The sequence below is a fragment of the Necator americanus genome, chromosome III (assembly GCF_031761385.1).
Source record: "Necator americanus strain Aroian chromosome III, whole genome shotgun sequence".
NCBI lineage: Eukaryota > Metazoa > Nematoda > Chromadorea > Rhabditida > Ancylostomatidae > Necator > Necator americanus.
The window spans coordinates 28,932,533-28,946,599 of NC_087373.1; the positions used below are offsets into that span (position 1 = coordinate 28,932,533).

The following is a 14,067-nucleotide window of genomic DNA, read 5'->3' on the forward strand; positions in this document are numbered from 1 at the left end:
AACACGCCCGTCTGATTTTTAAGATTTGGTAGATTTTTAAGATGTGCTCCATTGGCGCAGTTGGTTAGCGCGTGGTACTTATACGAATAAGCAATGCCGAGGTCGGGAGTTCGATCCTCCCATGGAGCAAAGCATTTTGCCACTATGTTCATTTGGTTGGACTAATTTGAATGAAATATTGAGAAGGATTTTCGAAAAAATCAATCCCACTTCTACTTTCTTATATAAAGAGTTTCTGGAAGATGTTTTTCCAAAGCTGTCCTCATCTGTGCTATTACTATGAGTTTTGTCTTAGAAATAGTATAAAATAGTTTGCTCCATGGGAGGATCGAACTCCCGACCTCGGCATCTCTTATACTTATAAGTACCACGCGCTAACCAGCTGCGCCAATGGAGCGCACTTTCCTGGTTCTTAAAATAAAACTTACTTCTAAAAAAGCAAATCAGGAGTTTGGTCATTGAGAATGCATTGAAAAATATCACTTTAACAACGTCACAGTACCTTTCCAAGCAGCTGTGTTCACAATAATGTATAGCTCCGAAGTGCCGTAGACACCACAGAGCCAGTTTTGACTAAAATTCCTCTGTGGACACAATGAACCTTAGTTAGAGGACAATTGCTTTGGTTTTTCAATCATAAAAATGATTTCTGTTATTAACAAGGTTAGTAAAAACGTGCTCCATTGGCGCGGCTGATTAGCGTGTGGTACTTATACGTATAAGAAATGCCGAGGTCGGTAGTTCGATCCTCCCATGGAGCAAATCGCTTTGCTATCAGGTTTATAGAATTGGAGTAATGTCAATAAAACATCAGCTTTTTTTTCGGGAAAATTGGTTTTATTTTTCACATTTATTTGAGCACTTTCTTGAAAAAGATCCCTAAGAATTTTGATATAAACTTTGTCTTATGAAATAAGTTGAAAAAGTCTGCTTCATGGGAGGATCGAACTCCCGACCTCGGCATTGCTCATGCTTATAAGTACCACGCGCTAACCAGCTGCGCCAATTGAGCACGTTTTGCTGATCCTAGAAATAAAACCTACTTCACAAAAATCAAATTAGGAGTTCAGTGATTTAAAATGTAGTGAAGAAGAACGTCTTAGGCTCTTCACAACAGTCTGTCTACATAATTCCAGCTGTGTTCACAACAGCTCCAAACTGCCGTAGAACAGCCCACGATTGCCCGTGCAGAACAGGGCTTTCCCAGTTGAGACAGTCTGCTCCCTTCCTTCAAGCAGGCAGTCCTTCATTACTGTAGGATTCTAGACGAGGTCCCGTACCTTTGTTACAGTTTGGTGCTGTCTTGACCGTCTTACCTAAATAAAGTTCCCACTGGAATTTTCTTTTAAAAAAATCATATCTAGTTGAAAAATGTTCTATGTAAATATGCTAGTTTTATTTTTGAAATTTGATAAAATTCTGCGATAAAATTCTAAAATAAGCTACATTGGCTCAGCAGGATGACTCTCTGCACTTTTAAAAATAAGCTATGCCAATGTCGGTAGTTCGACCCCATAGAGCTGACGATTTTAAAATTAGTTTTATAAGATTGGAGTAAATGTAAAAAAATGTTATTATGGTTTTTCGGAGAAACTAATTATATTCCTCGGGTTCACATAAACAAGTAAAAGTAAAAGTAAAGTAAAACAAAAGAAGACTTCTTCAAATTTTGCTGTAAACGTTGACACAGAAACAGTTTACAAAAGAATCTTCTCTATCGGAGGATCGAACTCCCGACCTCGCCATTGCTTATTCTTATAAGTACCACGCGCTAACCAGCTGCGCCAATGGAGCAAGCTATGGGAAATCTGTCAAACTTCGAAAATGAGACGGGCATACTTACATAGGATATTTTCACAATTATGATTTTTTTTAAGGACATAGAATCTTGATCGATCTTTTTTAAGTTAAACTGTTTGAGTATTTCCACAGCGATCTGCTTAAACCATTCCCGTTACATCTTAAGTGCTGATCAAGACAACATTCAACTGCAAATCTTCGTTCCAAAAAGATTTGATAAAAGATTTTTCAAGAAAGTCAGTCCATTTTTACATTTATACGAGCACTTTCTAGAAAAGATTCCCAAGAATTTTGTTGAAAACTTTGTCTTGAAATTGAATCCTAATATGAAAAATTCTGCTCCATGGGAGGATCGAACTCCCGACCTCGGCATTGCTTATGCTTATAAGTACCACGCGCTAACCAGCTGCGCCAATGGAGCACGCTCTTATAACTTTATTAAAAATAGAAATCATTTTGATGGTTAAAAAACCAGAGGAATTGTCCTCTAACTAAGGTTCATCGTGTCCACAGAGGGAATTTAGTCAAAACTGGCTTTGTGGTCCGGTTTTTGAGGTTTTTGATATAACAGCCGGTATCTGCAATTGGAAAATCAGATGTGAACCAGTGCAGCTGGAAAAGCAGTACACGTCACTTGGAAAGAGATTACTGCATTTTTGACAGCACATCACTGCGATCACGTCATTCAAACATTCTAATACGAAAACAAATATCATTTATCTTCACTACAGAACAGGAACGAGGATTTGCAGTTCGATGCTGTCCTGATCAGCACAGCGGTCTAGATGTAACCAGTATTGTTTAGGCAGATCATACTGAAAATACTCAAACAGTTTACCTAAACAAAGATCAGTCAAAAATCCATATCTTTCAAACAATTATAATTGTAAATATATTCTATGTAAATATGCCCGTTTGATTTTTAAAGTTAGACAGATTTGCTAAAACTTGCTCCATTGGCGCAGCTGGTTAGCGCGTGGTACTTATAAGCATAAGCAATGCCGAGGTCGGGAGTTCGATCCTCCCATGGAGCAGATTTTTTCAACTTATTTAATAAAACAAAGCTTATATCAAAATTCTTGGAAATCTTTTTCAAGAAAGTGCTCAAATAAATGTGAGAAATGGAACCAATATTTCCGAAAAACTGATATTTTATTGAAATTACTCCAATTCTATAAACCTGATAGCAAAATGATCTGCTCCATGGGAGGATCGAACTCCCGACCTCGGCATTGCTTACTCGTATAAGTACCACGCGCTAACCAGCTGCGCCAATGGAGCACGCTTTATTGATCCTATTAAAAATAGAAATCATTTTTAGGAGCACACTTCGTTAACTTTGAAAATAAAACTTACTTCTCAAAAATCAAATTAGGAGTTCAGTGATTTAAAATGCAGTGAAAAAGTTCGTCTAAGGCACTTCACATTAGTCTGTCCACATAACTTCAGCTGTGTTCACAACAGCTCCAAACTAACTGCCGTAGAACACACCACGATTGGCCGTGCAGAACAGGGCTGGCTCAGCTGGGACAATTTGCTCCCTTCCATCAAGTCCTATCGGGCACTATTGTGGGCTCCTGGGTGATGCCCCGTATCTTTGTTAGCCATTGGAACTGTCACCTCTCACACCATCCCCATAGTGGCTCCGGCAATTTATACATTCATATTTGTAAATCATTTATATCTATGAAAACAAAAGTAAAAATTGAGAATAACCGAAGATTCGCGACTTTATATACGACAAATCAGACATCGCGGCCCATGCGATGAGCACACATAAAATTCTATAAGTCACGAATCTCTCCTCTCTATGGATAGTTGTGTGTTCATGTATGTATCGTATGCACTTATATGAATGAGATATAGGAATTATCAATTATCAAATTGTATCAAAATTTTGCTTCTTGAGGAGTTGAACTCTTAGGAGACAAAATAATGAATGAAAAACGTTGTGCACAAAATGCTACAAGCAAGCTTTCAAACGACTTATAGTCACGTCCTGAAGATGAGAGGTCGACGGACCTACGAAGACAAAAACAGTTAAATACTCTTGGACAAATTCTTGGAACATTTTTGGTAGATGGAGTTTGTTTTCCCTTTCCAACCAGTTCTTGCCTTTTTTCAAGGAACATTTCATGAATCTTCTCTTCGTGGCCCTGCACAACAACCCTGGAAATGCAGGAAATGAGTGAATCGTGAACGAGGAGTGATCAGCTCAGAAGTGTACGAAGATGTCTGCGATAACTCTCCGGGATTGTAGCTTAAGTCTCACTGTTTGAAGCAAAAAAGAGGGTTAGCTTGGTTACCTCAGCAGTACAGATCCCTCCACCGTTTTTTTACATCGCGTTTTACCTTCAAAGTTCACTAATCGGTGGTAGTTCTAAAATGTGGAATTTATATGGGATTTCTTTTCGCTATGTATTCGTTTATTGACGCAATTAGAATCTACTGGCAAAGAAAAAAAAACAATCAATTGTCGTTCAGATCTGTTTCTGGGGTGTAACGTAGCTTTTTGAAGCGTGTGCCGTACGCATTCTCCACGGCTCTCTTCTTCCGGAAATGGCAGCACGACTGTCCACGCCAGTTGGTGCAACATTTGCCTAAAACATGACTGAATCACAAGCAGGAGAAGGCTAGATTAGTCGTACTTCCCTTGCAGTCACAAATATGGTTAAATGCTCAGGAAGAAATGGGCCTCACCTGGTTTCAGGTTGCTACAATCACAAGCCTCCACGGCAGCGAGAACAGCAAGGAGAAGAAAAAGTCGAAACACAAAGTGCAACATCCTCAAAATTGAGAATAACGGAACATTCGCGACTTTATATACGACAAATCAGACATCAAGGCCCGTACTGTGACCACTCATTAAATTCTATGAGTCATGAATCCATCCTTTTTATGGATAGTTCTGTGTGCGCGCATGTACTGAGCACTTATTTGAATGACGATATATAGGAATACATCTCGTCATATAACACTGAAATTCACCTTTTTTCAATTTTTTTTAAGCAGAAACTGAATTTTGCGATGGAATAACGATAAACCTGTTCAATGAGGCACATCGATCTCCACACATGAGTAGAAGGCCATTCCGATGGCCTCAATTATCAAATAGTAGCGACCTTTTGCCTTCTCGAGGAGTTTAGTCGAGTTTGTTTGACAAAATAACTTCGAACAATGTTGTAAGCGATATACTGCATGGAACCTTTGAACAACTTGTGCTTCAGTCACGAACCGAAGCAAAGAAGACTGAGATGTGGGATGACAAAGACAAAGTTAAACGCCTCGAAATATTTTCGTGGCTACAGTTTGTTATTCCCTTCTCAATCTCTCCCTGCTTCCTCCCAAGATTTTTTTGCATTTTTTTTTTCAGCACAGAGAGATTGGGATAGAGTAACTCATAAAGTGTTGGCATTGATCAAAATGCGTTAGGAATGCGCCGAACCTCAGTTCAGAATTGTTCGTGGCTCATGAACTACCCATGCGATGACACATGGAGGCCACCTAAGGCCTCCATGTGTCATCGCATTAAGTCGCCTAAGGCATTAAGTCACTGCTTTTGCCCTCAAAGACAAATCTTGACCGCTTGGTCGTTCAGAGTTTGGAGGGACTGGAGCGGTTTCGACCCGTCCACCATGGATTCGCAGCGGAACCTCTTTATCACTGAGATAGCGGTGTCTCGAAAACGGAATGACTGTAACGTTTCACGGGAAACTTTCACGTCTGATTATACGCAATGACAGACTCGAGTTACGTTGTTCAAAGGGAATTAGCGCCAATCTGTTTAATCCTCAAACTGTTGCTTTCGGCTTGCTTTCAAAAGCTGTTTTTCTCACGATGCATAAAAGAAATCCTTAGTAATCAAGTGAAGTTGTTTGTGTCTGCTGGGATTTTTCCCACGAGCAAACTCTTTGTATCCATTCCAGTGTGTGATGCTACCTCAATCGCATAACTCATTCTTGTTTTCAAATCTTATCCATGTTCTTCTTCCATCTTTTCACTACTTTTTCATTTAGTGCAGCCCAATCAATAAGGTGTATGCAGTCTTGACAGTTTTAATAAGTTTAGTAATTTGAATTTAAATTAGTAATAAAACTGATTAATAATTAATAAGTAATTTGATTTGCAGAAAAACGGCATTTTTTCCTCACAAGTGAGCTGTACAGGTTAGAAAATTTGCATTCCTCTCGACCGCTCTACACTAGACATCTGCACTCTGGAACACTCCTTTAAAAACATCACCCTAGGAATCTGAGGTGGTACGGGTTTCAGGCGGGTAATGCCTATACGGGGTCGCAGATTATGGGGAGGAGGGCGATTCCGTTCATCTCTCCCTGTATCAGTGTAATCAGACGACCACTAAACTGTTTGTAACGACAGCTTCTGTCGCAATGCCCAACGTTTGCACCCCGTCCCTGCTGCAATTCGTCCGAATGGGTTTTCGAAGAATCGAAAAACGTAGAATTCGGGTTGTAGATTACGGAGAGGAGCATGGCTCGCTCACTTTCCCCAAATCATCGCAAAAAACGTGGGAGTTGGCGTTCTTCCCTACGAAATCAGTTCATCAACGCCACACCTTTGTGCACGCGCCACTTCCTCTAAGGAGCTGTCGAAGTTTAACGAGGTCACCACCAGTCTATCCATGTAAAAGCGATGAATGGGCTGCTGTGGGATCCTCGTTTAAGTTGTCATTCACCTGGTAGCCGTTAAAAACCGCTACATTACTCTTCTTCTTAACTGTCTGCGCCATGAATCAGAACGGTTTGAAAGGACTGTGTCCTCAGATCTCACATAACCGCAGAAACCAGTCTCGTGGAACATTGACTATTACTGTGAATCCTCCAAAACACCGATTCCTCTCGAACGTGGAAGATTTGAAAGTGATCGAGGGAATTCATCAGTTCAAACTTTCCATTCCACTAGAAACCGCACAGCGCCACTGTTCTTAATCGAAGCCCCTTACAAACGGGTGTCAAAATAGACAATCTCAATTTAGTGTGGGAGTGCACCTGAGTACTGAGCGAATGACAGTGGAACTCTCCTCATCCTCTGAGATTTTTGTCCAAAAGAGCAAAAGCAAGAGAGAGTGAAGAGCAAAAGTGGCCACAACTCATGAATGACAGATTGTTTTTTTTTTTGACTGGCTGCACACTTCACCCAGCTTGTTTAGTTATGAATTCTGTTTCATATGTAGTATTCATCTTTCACATGCTATAATGCATCTCCTCAAACTCATTTCCCTTTCCTTATTGACTCCTTGTTTCTCTACGTTCCTCTCCTTCCTTTTTTCTGGCGATCGGATTCTGCCTTTGATGTAGTCTGAGACTAGAATCCCCATGTAATCTTCGTAACACCATATTCGGTAGCATCGATCGTTAGGTGGATCAAGAAGACTTTAAAGGCACCATACCACAAATCTGGGGTGGTGCGCTCATCTCTCCCTGAATCACTGCAAACATCCGGCCCCTGAATGCTGTTTCGTACGATGCCATCTATTGCAGCGCACCACCCTTGCACGCGTAACGTCCCTTACTGCCTATGGGGGCAGTCCGCATTGATTTTCGACGAATCGCAGGGCGGAGGCGATGCAAGGAATGGATCGTTGCAATAGATGGCGTCGTACAAAACACCGTTCAGAGGCCGGCTGCTTGCAGTGATTCAGGGAGAGATGAGCGGAACCACCCCGGTCTCCACAATCTAAGACCCCGTTCACAGATGCTCCACCTGAAATCCGCACCACCTTAGATTCGTGGTATGCTGTCTTTAACAGCGGCTGGGTGTTTCTTCTTCGTCTTTTCCATATCTTGGTATTCCGTTGTGCAAAGACGAACAGAAGCCGTACTAGCTGGAGAAAATATATAAAGAGACTTTTTGTTCTCGTATCAACGTTGGACAAAATCGAAGCAGTATTTTGTGTTTCTTTCTCCACCATTTGGTGATATTACACGAAATTCATTGGATGTGTAATGTATCAAAGTTTCAACTAGTTTGTAATTTGAAAAGTTTCTATAGCAGTGCTTTTGCGGTTGAGAGATGTTGTCACTTGAAAAGTAGCGAAAGTGCAGAGTTGAACAACGGTCGTTCTGGTTTCTTTGGAAGAGGGTGGCCGTGTTTGGATCATGGTTCATCAGATCAATAATGATAGCAAAAAAATCTCCATAACGTCATTCATGTGGTGATTACCAAAATCACTACCTGTAAGCTTTTTCTAACTTTCGAATTAAACTGCAATGTTTAGGCTTTCATTCAGACCTTCTAACTATGACGTTATTTGGACTAACGACAACGGACTGGACTGTTGTGCCTCAAAAACCTAATCTCTCATATTTATTTTCTTGAATCGATCTGGATACGAAAATATTAAAGTTTTTTATTCCTGTTGACGTTAGAACGAGTTCGCATTTTTTGAAGCTGGAAAGTGTAAAGTCCAAGGTCATCGGGTCAAATGCTTTTTCCAGCTAACACATAGAATCTTGAGCTGGATGTAATCTTCTGTACATTGTAATAAAAGCAGAAGTTGACCTCTAGCACCGAGATTTCTCTGAAGATGCTTCAACGTTTAAGCTAAGACCTGAAACTCTGAAGGAGATCCTCCAAGAAGAATTGCTTGGTTCTTAAACACGGTGTTGGTTCAGATGCTGAAATTCGTACCAGCTCCCTTAACCAACACCCGTGTGTTTTTGGACAATACTTTGATAGCTCGTATGGAGCAGAGTTTTTCGGTGTTCCTGCATTGAACCTTACTGTTTCTCATGAATCCACTAAGCAAACGTTTTAGCTTCTAACCGAATACCAAAAATCCACTAACCTGTGTCTGTTTTCCGTTGAACAACTAATTTATCGTTCTGTGTATCTCAAATGCACTGTCTTTTAATGGTTGGGCAACCATTTTGCACACATCAGAGTTACCGCTATGGGACGACGACGAGGACCAATTCTCGCTTTTGCTTTAAAATTGAGGCGCCGGTTTCGGAGACGCCCCCTCTCGCTTCATCAACAGTCGTCGCATATTGAAATAACGTGCGATAAGCCTAATGGAGAACAGCTACCCATCCTTAATATTCAAATGTATGTCCAACTGAGAACTGAGCGCATAGGACAAATTGGTACTGCTGGCCCAATAACAAGAATATCAAAATTCATCCCTTCCGCTCACCTCACACAAGTTAAGAGGTCAACAGTATGAAATATGTTTTGCATATACAGAAGTCTCCGTTTCCACTGGAAGAAAGGAAAGACAAAAACCTATGGAGGTTGCTAGAAAAACCATCGCATTCAACCTTATCCACTTTTCACCTTCTTCTTTTTCTATCACACCCTATTCTATTGTACAATGATGAAAAAGAAGCACATTTTCCGCAAAAAAAAATCCAAGAGGTCTCTTTGGACCTCGCTTCAAGCGTGTTAATTACCCGGCGAGCTGAAACATAAAGGTCGTGCATTCTAGTTAAAAAATAACGAAAATCCGGAAATGTAAAACAGTAGTTCTGGGCCCCTCTGAAGCACTGTGAATACAGCTGGAGTCATGTGGACAGAATATCGTGAAGATCCCTAAACGATCTTTTTTACTACATTTTAAATCACTGACCTCCTGATTTGCTTTTTGAGAGTTAGGTTTTATTTCTAGAAAAGAAACAAACAAACTGTGCTCCATTGGCGCAGTTGGTTAGCGCGTGGTACTTATAAGCATAAGCAATGCCGAGGTCGGGAGTTCGATCCTCCCATGGAGCAGACTTTTTCAACTTATTTAATAAAACAAAGTTTATATCAAAATTCTTGGAAATCTTTTTCAAGAAAGTGCTCAAATAAATGTGAAGAATGGAACCAATTTTCCCAAGAAAACTGATATTTTATTGAGATTACTTCAATTCTCTAAACCTGATGCAAAGTTTGCTCCATGGGAGGATCGAACTCCCGACCTCGGCATTGCTTATTCGTATAAGTACCACGCGCTAACCAGCTGCGCCAATGGAGCACACTTTTACTAACTTTGTTAAAAACAGAAATCATTTTTATGATTGAAAAACCAGAGCAATTGTCCTCTAACTAAGGTTAGTCGTGTCCACAGAGGAAATATAGTCAAAAACTGCTTATGCTTATAAGTACCACGCGCTAACCAGCTGCGCCAATGGAGCAAGTTCTAGGAAATCTGTGAAAGTTTAAAAATCAGACTGGCATATGGCATATATGGGATATTTTTACAAATATGATTTTTTGAAAGATATAGAATTCAGATCGATCTTTGCTTAGGTGAGCTGTTTGAGTATTTCCACAATGATCTGCCTAAACCATTCTCGTTACATCTAAAGTGCTGATCAGGACAGCATCGAACTGCAAATCCTCGTTCCTGTACAGTAGTGAAGAAAAATGATTTCTGTTTTCGTATTAGAAGGTTTGAATGACGTGATCGAAATGATGTGCTGTCAAAAAAGCACTAATCTCTTTCCAAGTGACGTGTACTGCTTTTCCAGCTGCACTGGCTCACACCTGATTTTCCAATTCCAAATACTTCATCATCCGATTCTCTCATCAAAAACCTCGGAAACGCGACCACAAAGCCAATTTTGACTATATTTCCTCTGTGGACACGACTAACCTTAGTTAGAGGACAATTGCTCTGGTTTTTCAATCATAAAAATGATTTCTGCTTTTAACAAAGTTAATAAAAGTGTGCTCCATTGGCGCAGCTGGTTAGCGCGTGGTACTTATACGTATAAGAAATGCCGAGGTCGGGAGTTCGATCCTCCCATGGAGCAAACCATTTTGCTATCAGGTTTAGAAAATTGAAGTAATGTCAATAAAATATCAGTTTTCTTGAGAAAATTGGTTCCATTTTTTGCATTTATTTGAGCACTTTCTTCAAAAAGACTTCCAAGAATTTTGATATAAACTTCGTCTTGTAAAATAAGTTGAAAAATTCTGCTCCATGGGAGGATCGAACTCCCGACCTCGGCATTGCTTATGCTTATAAGTACCACGCGCTAACCAGCTGCGCCAATGGAGCACGCCTATTAAGAATAGAAATCATTTTTAGGAGTACGCTTTGTTAACTCTAAAAGTAAAACCTACTTGTCAAAAATCAAATTAGGAGTTCGGTGATTTAAAATGAAGTGAAAAAGAACGTCTTAGCCACTTCACATCAGTCTGTCCGCTGTGTTCACAACAGCTCTAAACTGCCGTAGAACAGCCCACGATTGCCAGTGCAGAACATGGGAGGCCCAGCTGAGAGAGTTTGCTCCCTTCCTTCAAGCACTATCGGGTACTACTGTAGGATTCTAGACCGTACCTTTGTTAGCCATTGGAACTGCCACCTCTCACATCACCTTCGGCAATTTCTACATTGATATTTGTGAATCTTTAATGTCTATAAAAAATCAAAACAAATATCACATAACGAAAAAATGCTGCAGTAAGTACTCAATTCAAACAAGGTTCAGGACTCACTACCAGAGAAACGCACGACTTACTGTTACGGAACATATGTGCTTTCGATGGAGATTCAACAAGGAACTCACAGGGCAAACCTAATTCATGGTACTGTCGGCGGCCTAGCTGTACTGCCTTTACCTCACCTAGTTATGTGTTGCTTGCGAAAGGGGTTTTTCCGAACATGTTTCGAGTGCCCCTTAGATTGTCTCAGTGAGGCAACCTCTGGGATCTAATTTTTATGATGAGGTTCGACTATCGATTTAAGGCTAGCTTCAACGTCGTTTGACTAAGGGAAGTACTGTACACTGATGGAAGGACCGGCGCCAAAGTCGTCTGCAAGGGACAGCAGTTTAAAAAAAACGCTATCTCTTTTGCTGTAGAAGTCGAAAATTTCTACGTGTTGCGGTGTCTGCCCTACCAACCTGACGGTAGTCTATTAGTCAGGGTTATTACGGGTTACGGAGAATAAGGGTTTGACTCCGGAGAAGGAGCTTTAAAAACGGCTACCACATCCAAGGAGGGCAGCAGGCGCAGAACAAAGCAAATGACACTGTTTGTTGTCCTTATTTCCTTTTCTCTTCAGGCGGTTTGGCAAGGACACGTGCCTGTGAGCAGTTCTTGCTCTTGAACATCGCAGTCGGCAACTGCGAATTCTTCCTCGATTTATTCAGGAAGTCCGCTCATCTGACCACTTGTTATAATTTCATCTGATTGGAAAACTTCGGTTGTGAGACACCTACTTGGCGTGCACATTGTCTGCTTCAATGATGTGCTTCCTCGTTCCGCTGTGAATGTATGTCTGTGTGAAAAAAGGCGGATTTTTTATATGGATATTTGCCAGCGGAGATCTTTGCTACGAAGGAGGAGATAAACGTGAAGACAAATTCGTAAGAACCCTCAAACTTATTTTTTTCGAAGTGGACCACTCAAACATAGAGATTTTACGACGGTCTGGTGAAATCAACCTGCCCCCAAATATTCAAATCTCTGTACGGTTCCGTCGTTCCGAAAGAACCTACTGTGTTCTCGTGCATTACGTCGATTGAGAAAGTGGAGATTTGCAGCCCTGAGTCAAACCTCTCCCTCTCCCTTTTATTTACCGTTTCTATTTCAGTTAGCAAAACTGTTCAGAATCTAAGACTGTCGTTCCGAAAGCACCTACTGTGTTCTCGTACTATTATTTAAATGATGAAATGTATGAATACACAACTCAAGGTGTTTGCTAGTGATGGTGACTTCTTATTTCTCGAGGAAAGTCCGAATTCTGCTGTGGAAGAACGATCATATCCATCATGAACAGCATGAACAAGCACAGTGGCATGAGGCGTATGGCAGTGAGTTGGAACCAGGTCTATAGGATGCCCTCGAAAATCAATTACTTGTAAAATTTAGCTTCTTTAAATGCTTCAGTTGCTTCATAAATAAACTTCTAACAATATTGTACACAAAAAACTACAAGGAAACTTGCAAGCGACATATACTTACGTACCGAAGATGAGAAGTTGGTGAACAACGAAGACAGAAATGGTTAAATGCTTTTCGAAGAGTTCTTAAAATACTTTCGATAGATGAGGTTTGTTTTTTTTTCTTCTCAACCCCTTTTTGCCTTTTTCAGGCAACATTTCATGAATCTTCCCTTCGTAGCACTCAGAATTAGAATAGAACAAGCTCAGAATGTAGGCTTTGATAAGTCCGTCTGGGATGCTTCGACGCATTCGACTTCAACTCAGAAGCGATCATGTGGTTGGCGAAAACTCAGCGCAACAACCTTGGAAATGAAGGAAATGAGTGAATCGTGAACGAGGAGTGATCAGTTCAGAAGTACGAAGAGGTCCACGATAACGCGCCTGAAGATTGTTGCTTAAGCCTCACTGTTTGAAGTAAAAAAAAGGGTCAGCTTGTTTACCTCAGCAGTACAGATCTCCCCACCGTTTCTTTACTCTGCGTTTTACCTTCAAAGTTCACTAATCTGTGGTAGTTCTAAAATGTGGAATTTATATGGATTCCTGGGGAATCAAGTGGAGCACAGGCTTTGGCAGTATGTTTTCGTTTATTGACACAATTAGAATCTACTGGCAAAGAAAAAAACAATCAATTGTCGTTCAGATCTGTTTCTGGGGCGTGACGTAGCTTTTTGAAGCGTGTGCCGTACGCATTCTCCACGGCTCTCTTCTTCCGGAAATGGCAGCACGACTGTCCACGCCAGTTGGTGCAACATTTGCCTAAAACATGGCTGAATCACAAGCAGGAGAAGGCTAAATTAGTCGTAGTTCCCTTACAGTCACAAATATGGTTAAATGCTCCGGAAGAAATGAGCCTCACCTGGTTTCAGGTTGCTACAATCACAAGCCTCAACGGCAGCGAGAACAGCAAAGAGAAGAAAAAGTCGAAACACAAAGTGCAACATCCTCAAAATTGAGAAAAACAGAAGATTCGCGGCTTTATACACGACAAATCAAACGTCAGGGCCCATACCGTGACCACTCATTAAATTCTATGAGTCATGAATACATCCTTTTTATGGATAGTTCTGTGCGCATGTATGTGCTGAGCACTTATTTGAATGACGATATGTAGGAATACATCTCGTCATACAACAATGAAATTGAGCTTTTTTCAATTTTTTACGTCAATTTTGCGATGAAAGAACGACAACCGAAAAATCATATCGATCTCCACACATCAGTAGGAAGCCATTCCGATGGCCTCAATCATCAAATAGTGGCGACCTTTCGCCTTCTTCAGATGTTGTTCGTAAAAGAATACCGTCTATTCCTTGTAGGAGTACTGGTAATGTACGTCGCTGAAGCTTCTTCTTCCTCCTATTTTTGCCGACAC

The 14,067-nt window shown here is 40.8% G+C and overlaps 2 protein-coding genes across 2 annotated transcripts; both read right to left on the reverse strand.

The window, feature by feature from the left end:
* Positions 1-4,269: 4,269 nt before the first annotated feature.
* Positions 4,270-4,585, reverse strand: RB195_011285 (uncharacterized protein; the record flags this gene model as incomplete). The annotated part of the gene is made up of 2 exons (XM_064192634.1): positions 4,270-4,400; positions 4,501-4,585. The coding sequence occupies 2 exons, from the start codon at positions 4,583-4,585 to the stop codon at positions 4,270-4,272; spliced, it is 216 nt and encodes a 71-aa protein (XP_064050217.1).
* An 8,735-nt stretch (positions 4,586-13,320) lies between these two features.
* On the reverse strand, positions 13,321-13,636 carry RB195_011286 (uncharacterized protein; the record flags this gene model as incomplete). Its single annotated transcript, XM_013439322.2, has 2 exons — positions 13,321-13,451; positions 13,552-13,636. 2 exons carry the CDS (start codon positions 13,634-13,636, stop codon positions 13,321-13,323), a joined length of 216 nt encoding a protein of 71 aa, XP_013294776.2.
* Positions 13,637-14,067: the final 431 nt, after the last annotated feature.